This window comes from Oncorhynchus keta, unplaced genomic scaffold (genome assembly GCF_023373465.1).
Source record: "Oncorhynchus keta strain PuntledgeMale-10-30-2019 unplaced genomic scaffold, Oket_V2 Un_scaffold_8240_pilon_pilon, whole genome shotgun sequence".
Classification (NCBI taxonomy): domain Eukaryota; kingdom Metazoa; phylum Chordata; class Actinopteri; order Salmoniformes; family Salmonidae; genus Oncorhynchus; species Oncorhynchus keta.
Window position 1 is genome coordinate 50,008 of NW_026291003.1, and position 17,228 is coordinate 67,235.

General features: G+C 41.5%; 1 protein-coding gene and 1 long non-coding RNA gene across 2 annotated transcripts; both read right to left on the bottom strand.

Moving 5' to 3' along the window:
* Positions 1 to 197: 197 nt before the first annotated feature.
* On the bottom strand, positions 198 to 1,534 carry LOC127929560 (uncharacterized). Its single transcript, XR_008135202.1, has 4 exons — positions 1,223 to 1,534; positions 857 to 1,126; positions 452 to 721; positions 198 to 316 (listed from the first exon to the last, which is right to left on the bottom strand). It is a non-coding gene; the product is annotated as an uncharacterized LOC127929560 (long non-coding RNA).
* A 131-nt stretch (positions 1,535 to 1,665) lies between these two features.
* Positions 1,666 to 12,550, bottom strand: LOC127929557 (zinc finger protein 501-like). Its single transcript, XM_052517505.1, has 2 exons — positions 11,957 to 12,550; positions 1,666 to 5,168 (listed from the first exon to the last, which is right to left on the bottom strand). The coding sequence occupies exons 1-2, from the start codon at positions 12,303 to 12,305 to the stop codon at positions 4,075 to 4,077; spliced, it is 1,443 nt and encodes a 480-aa protein (XP_052373465.1). The 5' UTR covers positions 12,306 to 12,550; the 3' UTR covers positions 1,666 to 4,074.
* Positions 12,551 to 17,228: the final 4,678 nt, after the last annotated feature.

Below are 17,228 nucleotides of genomic sequence, written 5' to 3' on the forward strand. Positions count from 1 at the left end.
TTGCCTCTTATTGGTCAGTCCTTGCCTCTTATTGGTCAGTCCTTGCCTCTTATTGGTCAGTCCTTAACTATATTGGTCAGTCCTTGCCTCTTATTGGTCAGTCCTTGCCTCTTATTGGTCAGTCCTTGCCTCTTATTGGTCAGTCCTTGCCTCTTATTGGTCAGTCCTTGCCTCTATTGGTCAGTCCTGTTATCTACCTTCTAGTCCTCCATTCACCCACTCAGACCTGTCCTGTTATCTACCTTCTAGTCCTCCATTCACCCACTCAGACCTGTCCTGTTATCTACCTTCTAGTCCTCCATTCACCCACTCAGACCTGTCCTGTTATCTACCTTCTAGTTCTCCATTCACCCACTCAGACCTGTCCTGTTATCTACCTTCTAGTCCTCCATTCACCCACTCAGACGTGTCCTGTTATCTACCTTCTAGCCCTCCATTCACCCACTCAGACCTGTCCTGTTATCTACCTTCTAGTCCTCCATTCACCCACTCAGACCTGTCCTGTTATCTACCTTCTAGTCCTCCATTCACCCACTCAGACCTGTCCTGTTATCTACCTTCTAGTCCTCCATTCACCCACTCAGACCTGTCCTGTTATCTACCTTCTAGTCCTCCATTCACCCACTCAGACCTGTCCTGTTATCTACCTTCTAGTCCTCCATTCACCCACTCAGACCTGTCCTGTTATCTACCTTCTAGTCCTCCATTCACCCACTCAGACCTGTCCTGTTATCTACCTTCTAGTTCTCCATTCACCCACTCAGACCTGTCCTGTTATCTACCTTCTAGTCCTCCATTCACCCACTCAGACGTGTCCTGTTATCTACCTTCTAGCCCTCCATTCACCCACTCAGACCTGTCCTGTTATCTACCTTCTAGTCCTCCATTCACCCACTCAGACCTGTCCTGTTATCTACCTTCTAGTCCTCCATTCACCCACTCAGACCTGTCCTGTTATCTACCTTCTAGTCCTCCATTCACCCACTCAGACCTGTCCTGTTATCTACCTTCTAGTCCTCCATTCACCCACTCAGACCTGTCCTGTTATCTACCTTCTAGTCCTCCATTCACCCACTCAGACCTGTCCTGTTATCTACCTTCTAGTCCTCCATTCACCCACTCAGACCTGTCCTGTTATCTACCTTCTAGTCCTCCATTCACCCACTCAGATGTCCTGTTATCTACCTTCTAGTCCTCCATTCACCCACTCACCCACTCAGACCTGTCCTGTTATCTACCTTCTAGTCCTCCATTCACCCACTCAGACCTGTCCTGTTATCTACCTTCTAGTCCTCCATTCACCCACTCAGACCTGTCCTGTTATCTACCTTCTAGTCCTCCATTCACCCACTCAGACCTGTCCTGTTATCTACCTTCTAGTCCTCCATTCACCCACTCAGACCTGTCCTGTTATCTACCTTCTAGTCCTCCATTCACCCACTCAGACCTGTCCTGTTATCTACCTTCTAGTCCTCCATTCACCCACTCAGACCTGTCCTGTTATCTACCTTCTAGTCCTCCATTCACCCACTCAGACCTGTCCTGTTATCTACCTTCTAGCCCTCCATTCACCCACTCAGACCTGTCCTGTTATCTACCTTCTAGCCCTCCATTCAGAATAACTAGTTTCTGTAAGTACGTAGATAATGAATGTTCACTAGTGGCTAACATAGTTCAAAACTATTTATTTAATCTTTATTCAGATACAAAAATGTTGCATTAATCAAATTATTATTACAAATCAGCATCTGTGTTTTTTTCCCGACTTTTCCGGCAGAATAACACTGATGGGAACATTCATGAAGTAGCTAGGAAATGTTTTAATAATATCGATGGGAACATTCATGAAGTAGCTAGGAAATGTTTTAATAATATCGATGGGAAATATTCATGAAGTAGCTAGGAAATGTTTTAATAATACCGATGGGAACATTCATGAAGTAGCTGGGAAATGTTTTAATAATATCGATGGGAACATTCATGAAGTAGCTAGGAAATGTTTTAATATTACCGATGGGAACATTCATGAAGTAGCAGGGAAATGTTTTAATATTACTGATGGGAACATTGATGAAGTAGCTAGGAAATGTTTTAATAATACCAATGGGAACATTCATGAAGTAGCTAGGAAATGTTTTAATAATACCAATGGGAAACACTCATGAAGTAGCTGGGAAATGTTTTAATAATACCGATGGGAAACATTCATGAAGTAGCTAGGAAATGTTTTTTTGTCAGCAATTTATCATCGTTATCAGAACTATGTTATCACATTTTCATACAACTTTAGCTTGAAGACTAAGGGCTCTATTGAATCCACTACGCCCAAGTTCATCTTTACAGCGTGATTGAAATGTAAAGGCAATGCATTCAAGGTAAACCCTGAACCCTGACCTCTGCACGTGTGTCGGCTAAATCCGAAATGACCTTTTAGATTTTTCATAGCGGAACCTGTAACACTTCAGCTGTACAGACTGAATAGTGCCCCGGTGCACAAATGAACTCAATGTAACACTTCAGCTGTACAGACTGAATAGAGCCCCGGTGCACAAATGAACTCAATGTAACACTTCAGCTGTACAGACTGAATAGAGCCCCGGTGCACAAATGAACTCAATGAAACACTTCAGCTGTACAGACTGAATAGAGCCCCGGTGCACAAATGAACTCAATGTAACACTTCAGCTGTACAGACTGAATAGAGCCCCGGTGCACAAATGAACTCAATGTAACACTTCAGCTGTACAGACTGAATAGAGCCCCGGTGCACACATGAACTCAATGAAACACTTCAGCTGTACAGACTGAATAGAGCCCCGGTGCACACATGAACTCAATGAAACACTTCAGCTGTACAGACTGAATAGAGCCCCGGTGCACAAATGAACTCAATGTAACACTTCAGCTGTACAGACTGAATAGAGCCCCGGTGCACAAATGAACTCAATGAAACCAAAATACTAAATTCATGAAGGTTTAGAATTAAGAAATACAAACGAAAGCAACCGTTTCCATTTTCAAAAACAGGTTCTCCGGCACACAAAATGCTGATCAGGAAATTAAAATCCTAAATTTACTGAAGAGTGAATTGAATAAGGAACTACCTCTTTCTTCAGCCTTAAACACAAAAACAGTGCTTTTGCCTAATATCCATATTGAATAGACTATAATACGGGAACACCTAAATGTAGGACCGACAACGTTGATATGGCCTAATATCCATAATGTGGAAAGAACCAAATCAAATAAAATGTATTTATTTATATAGCCCTTCTTACATCAGCTGATATCTCAAAGTGCTGTACAGAAACCCAGCCTAAAACCCAATGTTTAGAATATGGTATGTTTACAGGTTTAACTCTCATTATCATCCAACAGATGGCAGTATTGCAGTCCCATTATCATCCAACAGATGGCAGTATTGCAGTCCCATTATCATCCAACAGATGGCAGTATTGCAGTCCCATTATCATCCAACAGATGGCAGTATTGCAGTCCCATTATCATCCAACAGATGGCAGTATTGCAGTCCCATTATCATCCAACAGATGGCAGTATTGCAGTCCCATTATCATCCAACAGATGGCAGTATTGCAGTCCCATTATCATCCAACAGATGGCGGTATTGCAGTCTCATTTGACAACTTTCCAAATCATATCATTAACATCTGAGGATTCATATTTCTATTCAATCAATCCAAAATCAAAATCAAAATAAAATACACATTTTAAAAATTGTAACTTTAGTTGTAATCATGTCTCAAGAGGAAAAAACTAAAGTAGGACTCAAAAAACAACACTCAAAAACATAGGTCAGAACACTAGCCTTGTCTATGCTCTCATGTGATTTCAGATTCTCTGTCCTTGTCTATGCTCTCATGTGATTTCAGATTCTCTGTCCTTGTCTATGCTCTCATGTGATTTCAGATTCTCTGTCCTTGTCTATGCTCTCATGTGATTTCAGATTCTCTGTCCGGGAAAATGTCTTTCCACAATCAGGTTCCCGAACTAAAACTCTATCCAAACTGTGTTTATGTTCTCATGCCTTTTCAGGTTCCCTAACTTGGAACAATGTTAAGGCTCCTCTGCAGAGTGTATTCTCTTATGTTTGTTTAAGTTCCCCAACTGGGTAAAACCCTTTCCACACTGGGAACAGGGGTAAGGCTTCTCTCCAGAGTGTATTCTCTTGTGTTTATTCAGGTTCCCTAGCTGGATAAAACTCTTTCCACAATGGGAGCAGTGATAAGGCTTCTCCCCTGTGTGTGTCCTCTCATGCTCTTTTAGGTTCCCTAACTTGGTAAAATCCTTTCCACACTGGGCGCAATGGTAAGGTTTCTCCCCGGTGTGTGTCCTCTCATGCTCCTTCAGATTATCTAACAACCTAAAATTCTTTCCACAATGGGAACAGGGGTAAGGCTTCTCTCCAGAGTGTATTCTCTTATGTTTGTTCAGGCTCCCTAACTGGGTAAATCTCTTTTCACAATGGGCGCAGTGGTAAGGCTTATCTCTAGAGTGGATTATCTCATGTTTTTTTAGGTTCCCTAACTGGGAAAAATCCTTTCCACACTGGGAGCATTGGTAAGGTTTCTCCCCTGTGTGTGTCCTCTCATGCTCCTTCAGATTATCTAACAACCTAAAATTCTTTCCACAATGGGAACAGGGGTATGGTTTCTCTCCCGAGTGTATTTTTTTGTGTTTGTTTAGGTTCCCTAACTGGGAAAAACTATTTCCACACTGGGAGCAATGGTAAGGTTTTTCCCCTGTGTGTGTCCTCTCGTGCTCCTTCAGGGTATCTAACAACCTAAAATTCTTTCCACAATGGGAACAGGAGAAAGGCTTCTCTCCCGAGTGTATTCTCTTATGTTTGTTCAGGCTCCCTAACCACATAAAACTATTTCCACATTGGGAGCAGTGATAAGGCTTTTCTCCTGTGTGTATTCTCTTATGTTTGTTCAGGCTCCCTAACAAAGTAAAACTCTTTCCACACTGGGAGCATTGGAATGGCTTTTCTCCTACGTGTGTCCTTTTATGCTCTTTCAGCTTCCATGACCACTTAAAACTCATATTACACAGGGAGCAGTGATGTCGTCTCGCTGGTTTGGGAGTCTCTGGGTCTGGTTCCCCTGAAGGCCTCTTCCGTCTGTCAGAGTGATAGGCTGGTCTCTTTCCTGCCAAAAACAAAGAGTATTTGGTTAAACTGAGAGACCTGAATGAAATCTCCTCATGATAAAAACTGTCTTCCTATGCGGTTTAATCTAGAGACTAGATCCCTCATTATAAAACAGTACATTTGGATCGTGGATACTGATTGGTTAATAGCCGTTAGTTATTCATGATGATCCCTGGGTAATGCCTGTTAACAATTATATTTGAATTATCCCTATACAACCACTGTCCCAAGGCCCTGCCAGGCAATTTATAAACTAATCGCCACTGTCCCACAGCCAAGCCAGGCAATTTATAAACTAATCTCCACTGTCCCACAGCCCTGCCAGGCAATTTATAAACTAATCTCCCCTGGAAAAAAGCATCTAGACATTATTACCCCATTCTTCTAGTCTAGTAGTGAGTAAAATGAGGTGAGCTAGTTTTGCTGATGAGAATAACGTTTTGAAGTTGAGGACTTCTCCCCTTCTCACTGACTCACCATCTCTAATTCAGTTCTATGTGTAGGCTAAAGGCTAGACCTTGTGTTTAGCCAAGCTGACAGCAGCTAGCGAGAATAGCTTGGTGATAGCTGCAGCTGGCTATCTGCTCTAGCTGATATTTCTCTGTCAAATCAGTTAGCTGACAGCAGCTAGCTAGCATAGCTTGGTGATAGCTGCAGCTGGCTATCTGCTCTAGCTGACATTTCTCTGTCAAATCAGTCAGCTGACAGCAGCTAGCTAGAATAGCTTGGTGATAGCTGCAGCTGGCTATCTGCTCTAGCTGATATTTCTCTGTCAAATCAGTTAGCTGACAGCAGCTAGCTAGCATAGCTTGGTGATAGCTGCAGCTGGCTATCTGCTCTAGCTGATATTTCTCTGTCAAATCAGTCAGCTGACAGCAGCTAGCTAGCATAGCTTGGTGATAGCTGCAGCTGGCTATCTGCTCTAGCTGATATTTCTCTGTCAAATCAGTCAGCTGACAGCAGCTAGCTAGAATAGCTTGGTGATAGCTGCAGCTGGCTATCTGCTCTAGCTGATATTTCTCTGTCAAATCAGTTAGCTGACAGCAGCTAGCTAGAATAGCTTGGTGATAGCTGCAGCTGGCTATCTGCTCTAGCTGATATTTCTCTGTCAAATCAGTCAGCTGACAGCAGCTAGCTAGAATAGCTTGGTGATAGCTGCAGCTGGCTATCTGCTCTAGCTGATATTTCTCTGTCAACTCAGTTAGCTGACAGCAGCTAGCTAGAATAGCTTGGTGATAGCTGCAGCTGGGTATCCTCTCTATCACAAAGCTATGCTCGCTAGCTGCTGTCAGCTAACTGATTTGACAGAGAAATATCAGGTCAAGACCCCGGTGTGGACGAGCATGCAGATGAGCATCCCTGAGACGGTTTCTGACAGTTTGTGCAGAAAATCTTCAGTTGCGCAAACCCACAGTTTCATCAGTTGTCCGGTGGCTGGTCTTAAATGAAGAAGCTGGTCCTGGGTTGGTCACACGTGGTCGGCAGTTATGAGGCGGGTTGGATGTACTGCCAAATTATCCAAAACGACATTGGAGGCGGCTTATGGTAGAGAAATGAACATTCAATTCTCTAGCAACGGCTCTGGTGGACATTCCTGCAGTCAGCATGCCAATTGCACGCACCCTCAAAACTTGAGACATCTGTGGCATTGTGTTGTGTGACAAAACTGTACATATCAGTGGTCTTTTATTGTCCCCCAGCACAAGGTGCACCTGTGTAATGATCATGATGTTTAATCAGCTTTTTCGATATGCCACACCTGTCAGATGGATGGGATTATCTTGGCAAAGGAGAAATGCTCACTAACAGGGATGGAAACACATTTGTGCACAAAATTAGAGAGAAATAGGCGTTAAGTGCATATGGAACATTTCTGAAATATTTTATTTCAGCTCCTGAAACATGGGACCAACGCATGTTGCATGTATATGTCTTGTTAGGTGTACTAACATCCCTACAGATGAAGGCTACACGTGGGACATAAACTTTGCCCAGCTTGAGCGTAGATACTCTAGCTCCGATCACAGCCATTCAACTTAGTTTTAAAGCCACCATTGGCTTCATGGTGAAATCCCTGAGCAGTTTCCTTCCTCTTTGGCAACTGAGTTAGGTAGGACGCCTGTAATCTTTGTAGTGACTGGGTGTATTGATACATCTAAAAGTAGGGTTGGGTGGTATACAGTTTTTTGCGAAATACCGATATTGAAGCACGGACCGGTTTGGGTTTTTAACTTGACCTTCTATACCGGTATTTTGAATGTTTGGTTTGTTAAAATGTGATACGCAGCAGTGTGTAACGTCCATTTTTATAGTTCGATACTTGAGTCATCTCTCTCTCTCTATGCGGCTTTCCACACAGACCCTCTGTGGATGTTCGTCAACAACGAGACGTTCAGTCTGCATCGTCAACACTGTTGATAACAACCATGCAGTTGCAGACTTGATTAGTGTAGTGCCAACAACGCAGCTACTGCCAAGCCTACTTTAGCTGCATCGTCAACACTGTTGATAACAACCATGCAGTTGTCACTTTGCTTCTTAAATATAAATCTACTAGCATTTGATATAATTACACTATTAGCTTGTGTTTCTTGCATCTGCAAACAGCTAGTTTGTCTTTTATTAGCAGGTTGTTCCTCAATCTTGTTAGCCGCTAATGCTAATCGCTAACTTAGCTAATGAATGTACCGAGTAATGTTATTTATTTCACCTTTATTTAACCAGGTAGGCTTAACTTAGTTCTTAACAAGTTCTCATTTACAACTGCGACCTGGGGCCAAGATAAAGCAAAGCAGTGAGACCACAAACAACAACACAGAGATACATATGGAATAAACAAACATACAGTCAATAATACAGTAGAACAAGAGAAAACAAAAAGTCTATATACAGCGAGTGCAAATGATAAGGAAGTTATTATAAAGAGCTATACAGCCTGATAACACCAGTGATGGTGTAGACCTCAAATCAGCATGTTGTTCGTGCAACAGTGTCTTCTAAATTAAAAGAGGTAAAGCAAAGCAACAATAAGCTACATGAAGACGCTTAGAGAAAACATTCAATGTTGCCAAAGATTATACGGTCCCCCTAGGAAACACCTATCAACACATTAGTTCCTATCCTGTCACAATCTCCCTGGCATTTTCATTTGTTGTTATGTCAACGTATTCAAAGTGCCCAGTATTATATTCTAACTGTATAATTAGAATAGACATTCTAGTCCCATGATTCCAACAGTTAAACCAAGTGTTTTGCTCTAAATCGCAAGTCAAATTGCAAGATTTGGTTAAAAAATAAGGCCCAGATTTCTAGCCCATATCGAGCAGCCCTACGTGGCGGTGTGGAAATGACCTCAAATGCAGGAATTGTTTAACATGATGACTTTTTGGGGGGGGTTGAAGTTGAATTGAACAGTATAAACCAATCAGAATGGAGAAAAACTCATTGAAATCACTTAGAATATATGTGCTGCCACTCACTACTCATAAAGCAAATTTAAAACTTTTATTATTAAAAAAACATTTTCAATACAGTCAAATACCGTCAATTTATGTTAAAATACCATGATAGAACATTTTGACCATATCGTCCAGTCCTGATCTAAAGTGTAATTAATAACTTCAACATGCTCAAAGGGATATTAAATGTCTGCTTCTTCTTGTTGTTAAACCCACCAATAGGTGAGCTTCTTGTTGTTGTTGTTAAACCCATCTACCAATAGGTGAGCTTCTTGTTGTTGTTGTTAAACCCATCTACCAATAGGTGAGCTTCTTGTTGTTGTTGTTAAACCCATCTACCAATAGGTGAGCTTCTTTGTGAGGCATTTGAATTTATATATTTTTTTCTACATTGTAGAAAAATAGTGAAGACATCAAAACTATGAAATAACACATATGGAATCATATAGTAACCAAAACAAGTGTTAAACAAATCAAAATATATTTTATATTTGATATTCTGCATATAGCCACCCCGTTGTCCTGATGACAGCGTTGCACACTTGGCATTCTCTCAACCAGCTTCATGATGGTAGTCACCTGGAATGCATTTCAATTAACAGGTGTGTCCAAACTTTTGGCAGGTACTGTATATAAAAAAAGTTAACCAGTTTAATTTAGACAAATATAAGATTTTTATGCAACGTCCAACAGGTGGTCCAGGTAAGTCGTGACACATCTCAACAGGTGGTCCAGGTAAGTCATGACATCTCAACAGGTGGTCCAGGTAAGTCATGACATCTCAACAGGTGGTCCAGGTAAGTCGTGACACATCTCAACAGGTGGTCCAGGTAAGTCATGACATCTCAACAGGTGGTCCAGGTAAGTCGTGACATCTCAACAGGTGGTCCAGGTAAGTCGTGACACATCTCAACAGGTGGTCCAGGTAAGTCATGACATCTCAACAGGTGGTCCAGGTAAGTCATGACATCTCAACAGGTGACATCTCAACAGGTGGTCCAGGTAAGTCATGACATCTCAACAGGTGGTCCAGGTAAGTCATGACATCTCAACAGGTGGTCCAGGTAAGTCATGACATCTCAACAGGTGGTCCAGGTAAGTCATGACATCTCAACAGGTGGTCCAGGTAAGTCATGACATCTCAACAGGTGGTCCAGGTAAGTCATGACATCTCAACAGGTGGTCCAGGTAAGTCATGACATCTCAACAGGTGGTCCAGGTAAGTCGTGACACATCTCAACAGGTGGTCCAGGTAAGTCATGACATCTCAACAGGTGGTCCAGGTAAGTCGTGACATCTCAACAGGTGGTCCAGGTAAGTCATGACATCTCAACAGGTGGTCCAGGTAAGTCATGACATCTCAACAGGTGGTCCAGGTAAGTCATGACATCTCAACAGGTGGTCCAGGTAAGTCGTGACATCTCAACAGGTGGTCCAGGTAAGTCATGACATCTCAACAGGTGGTCCAGGTAAGTCATGACATCTCAACAGGTGGTCCAGGTAAGTCATGACACATCTCAACAGGTGGTCCAGGTAAGTCGTGACATCTCAACAGGTGGTCCAGGTAAGTCATGACATCTCAACAGGTGGTCCAGGTAAGTCATGACACATCTCAACAGGTGGTCCAGGTAAGTCGTATAACACTACCTACAGAACAACATAGTCAAGTGTAGAATCACTGGAGGACGTATAACACTACCTACAGAACAACATAGTCAAGTGTAGAATCACTGGAGGACATATAACACTAATACCTACAGAACAACATAGTCAAGTGTAGAATCACTGGAGGACGTATAACACTACCTACAGAACAACATAGTCAAGTGTAGAATCACTGGAGGACCTATAACACTACCTACAGAACAACATAGTCAAGTGTAGAATCACTGGAGGACGTATAACACTACCTACAGAACAACATAGTCAAGTGTAGAATCACTGGAGGACGTATAACACTAATACCTACAGAACAACATAGTCAAGTGTAGAATCACTGGAGGACGTATAACACTAATACCTACAGAACAACATAGTCAAGTGTAGAATCACTGGAGGACGTATAACACTACCTACAGAACAACATAGTCAAGTGTAGAATCACTGGAGGACGTATAACACTAATACCTACAGAACAACATAGTCAAGTGTAGAATCACTGGAGGACATATAACACTACCTACAGAACAACATAGTCAAGTGTAGAATCACTGGAGGACGTATAACACTAATACCTACAGAACAACATAGTCAAGTGTAGAATCACTGGAGGACATATAACACTACCTACAGAACAACATAGTCAAGTGTAGAATCACTGGAGGACGAATAACACTAATACCTACAGAACAACATAGTCAAGTGTAGAATCACTGGAGGACGTATAACACTAATACCTACAGAACAACATAGTCAAGTGTAGAATCACTGGAGGACATATAACACTAATACCTACAGAACAACATAGTCAAGTGTAGAATCACTGGAGGACGTATAACACTACCTACAGAACAACATAGTCAAGTGTAGAATCACTGGAGGACGTATAACACTACCTACAGAACAACATAGTCAAGTGTAGAATCACTGGAGGACATATAACACTACCTACAGAACAACATAGTCAAGTGTAGAATCACTGGAGGACGTATAACACTAATACCTACAGAACAACATAGTCAAGTGTAGAATCACTGGAGGACATATAACACTAATACCTACAGAACAACATAGTCAAGTGTAGAATCACTGGAGGACGTATAACACTAATACCTACAGAACAACATAGTCAAGTGTAGAATCACTGGAGGACGTATAACACTAATACCTACAGAACAACATAGTCAAGTGTAGAATCACTGGAGGACGTATAACACTAATACCTACAGAACAACATAGTCAAGTGTAGAATCACTGGAGGACGTATAACACTAATACCTACAGAACAACATAGTCAAGTGTAGAATCACTGGAGGACGTATAACACTACCTACAGAACAACATAGTCAAGTGTAGAATCACTGGAGGACGTATAACACTACCTACAGAACAACATAGTCAAGTGTAGAATCACTGGAGGACGTATAACACTAATACCTACAGAACAACATAGTCAAGTGTAGAATCACTGGAGGACGTATAACACTACCTACAGAACAACATAGTCAAGTGTAGAATCACTGGAGGACGTATAACACTAATACCTACAGAACAACATAGTCAAGTGTAGAATTGTCTTTTAAAACCACACATTATTTCAATAACTGCAGAGTTTGTCCTTACTGGTGTTAATCAGATCAATGTCCCTGTTTTATAAGATAGTACTCACTGTATTTACTGGTGTTAATCAGATCTCCAGTCTTCTGTTCTTCTTCTTCGTCCTCGTCCTCCTCCAATGTGACAGTAATCTCCCCCTCTTCCTCCTTCACTCCAAAAACGTCTTCCTCCTCTTTCACTGTGACCGTCATCTCCCCATCCTCCTCCTTCATTGCAAAAACTGTATCTTCCTCTTCCTTCACTGTAACATCCTCCTCCTCTTTCACGCTGAAAGCCTCTTCCCCTTCTTCTGTCACTGTAACAGCCTCACCTTCTACTTCTTTCTTGACGGTAACAATCTCCTCTTCCATGAGATTTCCTTTCTCCGTCAAGCAATTCCCAGTGTTGCTTAGTAAACTCATGGTCGGGGATGTTAGCTCATTAGCATTAGCAACTAGACTAGTGTTAACTTAACCAAACAGCTAACAGCAACAACGTCAATACGAAATTAAATGGGGTATCTAGTTGTTTACACATAAGTATGTTTAAATCATAGTGGCAAATAAACCAGTAAATTGTCTAAAGAGCTTGAATGTTCCGACTTTGTTGTCTAGCGAGCTACCGAGGTGGCTGCAGTTGTTGAAGAAGCTTTCCGTCCACTAGATTATACGTCACAGTAGAAACATCGCCGGAAAGACACTTATCGCCATCTGCTGTCTGGAGGGAGGAAACGCAGGTGAGGAGGGAAAACTATTTATTTTATTCATTGAATTATATTACAAAGCAGTTCAGGGAATCGTTTTTTCCCTCTCCATTAAATATGAATATTATATCAACACGTACAAAGAGCAACAAGTTTTGATTGATTAGTTCAGATATAATAAATAGATATGATCAAAATAAACACCTACAGTTATTGACACCCTTGATAAAGCTGAGGGGAAATCGGGACAAGTCTCTGAATGCCCTTGAGTGGGCCAGCCACTCTTCAGAGAAGAATGGGATCTGCAGAGAATTGGAGAAACTCCCCAAATACAGGCGTGCCAAACATGAAGCCTCATACCCATGAAGACTCGAGGCTGTAATCGCTGCCAAAGTTGCTTCAACAAAGTACTGAATAAAGGTCTGTATACTTTGTAAATGTGATATTGGATTTATTTTTAAATAAAAACCTGTTTTTGCTTTGTCATTATGGGGTATTGTGATGTCATTATAGGGTATTGTGATGTCATTATAGGGTATTCTGTATAGATTGATGAGGGGAAAAACAATTGAATCAATGTTAGCTGTGATGTAACGAAATCTGGGAAAAAGTCAAGGGGTCTGAATACACGGTATACTAATGGGTCTGAATACACGGTATACTAATGGGTCTGAATACACGGTATACTAATGGGTCTGAATACACGGTATACTAATGGGTCTGAATACACGGTATACTAATGGGTCTGAATACACGGTATACTAATGGCTCTGAATACACGGTATACTAATGGTTATGAATACACGGTATACTAATGGGTCTGAATACACGGTATACTAATGGGTCTGAATACACGGTATACTAATGGGTCTGAATACACGGTATACTAATGGGTCTGAATACACGGTATACTAATGGGTCTGAATACACGGTATACTAATGGGTCTGAATACACGGTATACTAATGGGTCTGAATACACGGTATACTAATGGGTCTGAATACACGGTATACTAATGGGTCTGAATACACAGTATACTAATGGGTCTGAATACACGATATACTAATGGGTCTGAATACACGGTATACTAATGGGTCTGAATACACGGTATACTAATGGGTCTGAATACACGGTATACTAATGGGTCTGAATACACGGTATACTAATGGGTCTGAATACACGATATACTAATGGGTCTGAATACACGGTATACTAATGGGTATGAATACACGGTATACTAATGGGTCTGAATACACGGTATACTAATGGGTCTGAATACACAATATACTAATGGGTCTGAATACACGGTATACTAATGGGTCTGAATACACGGTATACTAATGGGTCTGAATACACGGTATACTAATGGGTCTGAATACACGGTATACTAATGGGTCTGAATACACGGTATACTAATGGGTCTGAATACACGGTATACTAATGGGTCTGAATACACGGTATACTAATGGGTCTGAATACACGGTATACTAATGGGTCTGAATACACGGTATACTAATGGGTCTGAATACACGGTATACTAATGGCTCTGAATACACGGTATACTAATGGGTCTGAATACACGGTATACTAATGGGTCTATAATATAAAGTAGCTTGTGTAGGTGGGCTGTGTCATGGAAAGAGCAGGTGTTCATAATGTTTTGTAAATTCAATGTATATAATGAACGTGTGTGTACAAGCGGCGTTCCACATTTGATTTTTTATTTCACGACGTGGTCCTTTGGGGTGTATATCGTGGCTCCCCACCGCTCTCTCATTCTGGGGGGGGGGAGGGTCACGACGTGGCCCTTCGGGGTGTATATCGTGGCTCCCCACCGCTCTCTTATTCTGGGGGGGGTCACGACGTGGTCCTTTGGGGTGTATATCGTGGCTCCCCACCCATCTCTCATTCTGGGGGGGGGTCACGACGTGATCCTTCGGGGTGTATATCGTGGCTCCCCACCACTCTCTCATTCTGGGGGGGTCAAAGTGGTCCTTTGTTTTTTTTCCGTGGCTCTCTCATTCTCTCTCTCCCACCACAAGTTTTATGGTCATAAATTCCTGGCAGAGACTCTCTCCCCCTGGTCATGCAGAAAGAGAGGGGGAATAAACCTGACTTCTATTTCCCCCTCTCTCATTCTCTCTCTCCCACCACAAGTTTTATGGTCATAAATTCCTGGCAGAGACTCTCTCCCCCTGGACATGCAGAAAGAGAGGGGGAATAAACCTAACTTCTATTTCCCAAGATTGAAGGATTAAACAATATTTCTAATTTTGAGAATGTGGGAATGGTCCATGGGTATTTAAAGAACAATCATGTCAAAGGTGTTTTATTTTGTGACATCAGGAAGGACAGTAGCACAGAATAACGGTAGCTTTGGAAGTGTCTCAGTTATTAGTTTTCTTCCTGAATGTTGTGTAAAAAAATATGATTTAATATGAAACTATTTGTGAGAAGATGTAATGTCATGTTGGCCTTCTAAATGAGATACTTGTTTAGTTATAAAGTGTCACTGGTCAGTGGCCACACCCTCCATGAGTCTAGACTTTACATCAGACGTCATAGAACCACCCCTTTTTTCCACAGAGTATAAAACCCTACATTAAATCAGAGAACGCCGGGACAGAGTCCCCACGTTGGAATGGCTACAATTCTATAGACCATACAGCTGTAGTTTTGGCTCCACAGCTGGAAAGGTTTCAACTGAGACTATCGATCACTAGGCTACCCTGGGGCGGTTAGAGCGTTGGACTAGTAACCGGAAGGTTGCAAGTTCAAATCCCCGAGCTGACAAGGTACAAATCTGTCGTTCTGCCCCTGAACAGGCAGTTAACCCACTGTTCCTAGGCCGTCATTGAAAATAAGAATTTGTTCTCAACTGACTTGCCTGGTTAAATAAAGGTAAAATAAAAATAAATAAAAAACTACAGAAGAAGGAGCAAATTCTAGACAAAACACATTACTAGTCTGAAGCTAGAAATGACGTGAACCTAGAACGAGAATACCGACAACCGTCAAAGCATCTAACCTATGAGAATATTTCTGAACGGTACTCTGAAGTACCCCTTTCTAACCACCTACAACCACGAAAGACATTGTGAATTCTGGGAAAGTTAACCAGAGATTCTGATGAACTCTACTTGGCGATCAAGCGCCACGGAGAGACAACAACGACATAAAAGCGTAAATATGTATAAATAAATATAAATAAATATATATATATAAATATGAGCGGCCTTGTCTTTCCCGCTCTTTCTCAGTCCCCACCCCTTTCCTTTGTCTACCAAGCCGTCATATCGGCATTAGCATGTCCATGAGTACAATTATCCTCTGTGTGTAGTGAATCCATGTTGTCATTCCCGCTCTCTCAGTCCCCACCCCTTTCCTTTGTCTGCCAAGCCGTCATATCGGCATTAGCATGTCCATGAGTACAATTATCCTCTGTGTGTAGTGAATCCATGTTGTCATTCCCGCTCTTTCTCAGTCCCCACCCCTTTCCTTTGTCTGCCAAGCCGTCATATCGGCTTCGTCCACTAGGGACTTTTTCTTTGTATCATGTAGTAACCCAAATATACACTTGTTCGTCTGTTATGTCATTCTGTGTGATTATTTAGTTAGTTGGTAAATAAATAATTAAGCCAATTTGTAGATCGCTGATTCATGATTTAGGCTAGGGTTTCGTGCAGATATCCAAGGGTTTGCGACGTTCAGTAATGAGAACTGATGAGGTAATAATAACAATTAATTTATAACAATAAGCAACTGTTTTTGATAATATATAAAAAATAATATATAAAAATAATATATAAAAATATCTGAAGAGTTATATTCGGGAAATTGACATTCTATAACCTGTTAGTCCTATAGGGGCAGTATTTCATTTTTGGATAAAAAGACGTGCCCGTTTTTAGCACAATATTTTGTCACGAAAAGATGCTCGACTATGCTTGGAATTGATAGTTTTGGAAAGAAGACACTCTGACGTTTCCAGATTTTCACTGTGAGTGCCATAGAACAAAATCTACAGGCAAAACCAAGATGTTTGAGCGACCAGGAAATCAACAGGATTTCTGGAGGCACGTTTTCCATGATCGCCTTATATGGCTGTGAATGCGACAGGAATGAACGGACACTTCCTATCGTTTCCCCCAGGTGTCTGCAGCATTGTGACGTATGTGTAGGCATATCATTGGAAGATTGACCATAAGAGACTGCAATTACCAAGTGTCCCGCACGGTGTCTGCGTGGAAATTGGTGCGCAAAAGTCAGCTACCAGTATTTTTCCATCCGAATCAGAGAAGAATGCACGCTTCCAGGGACGGCATTTCAATGAAGAGATGTATGACAAAACACCTTGAGGATTGATTCAAACAACGTTTTCCATGTTTCAGTCGATATTATGGAGTTAATTCGGAAAAAAGTTCGACGTTTAGGTGACTGAATTTTCGGTTAGTTTCGGTAGCCAAATGCATAGTAACAAAACGGAACTTTGTGTCCTACACAAGCATCTTTCAGGAAAAACTGGACATCTGCTATGTAACTGAGAGTCTCCTCATTGAAACATCTGAAGTTCTTCAAAGGTAAATTATTTTATTTGATCCCTTTGCTGGTTTTTGTGAATATGTTGCGTGCTAAATGCTAAC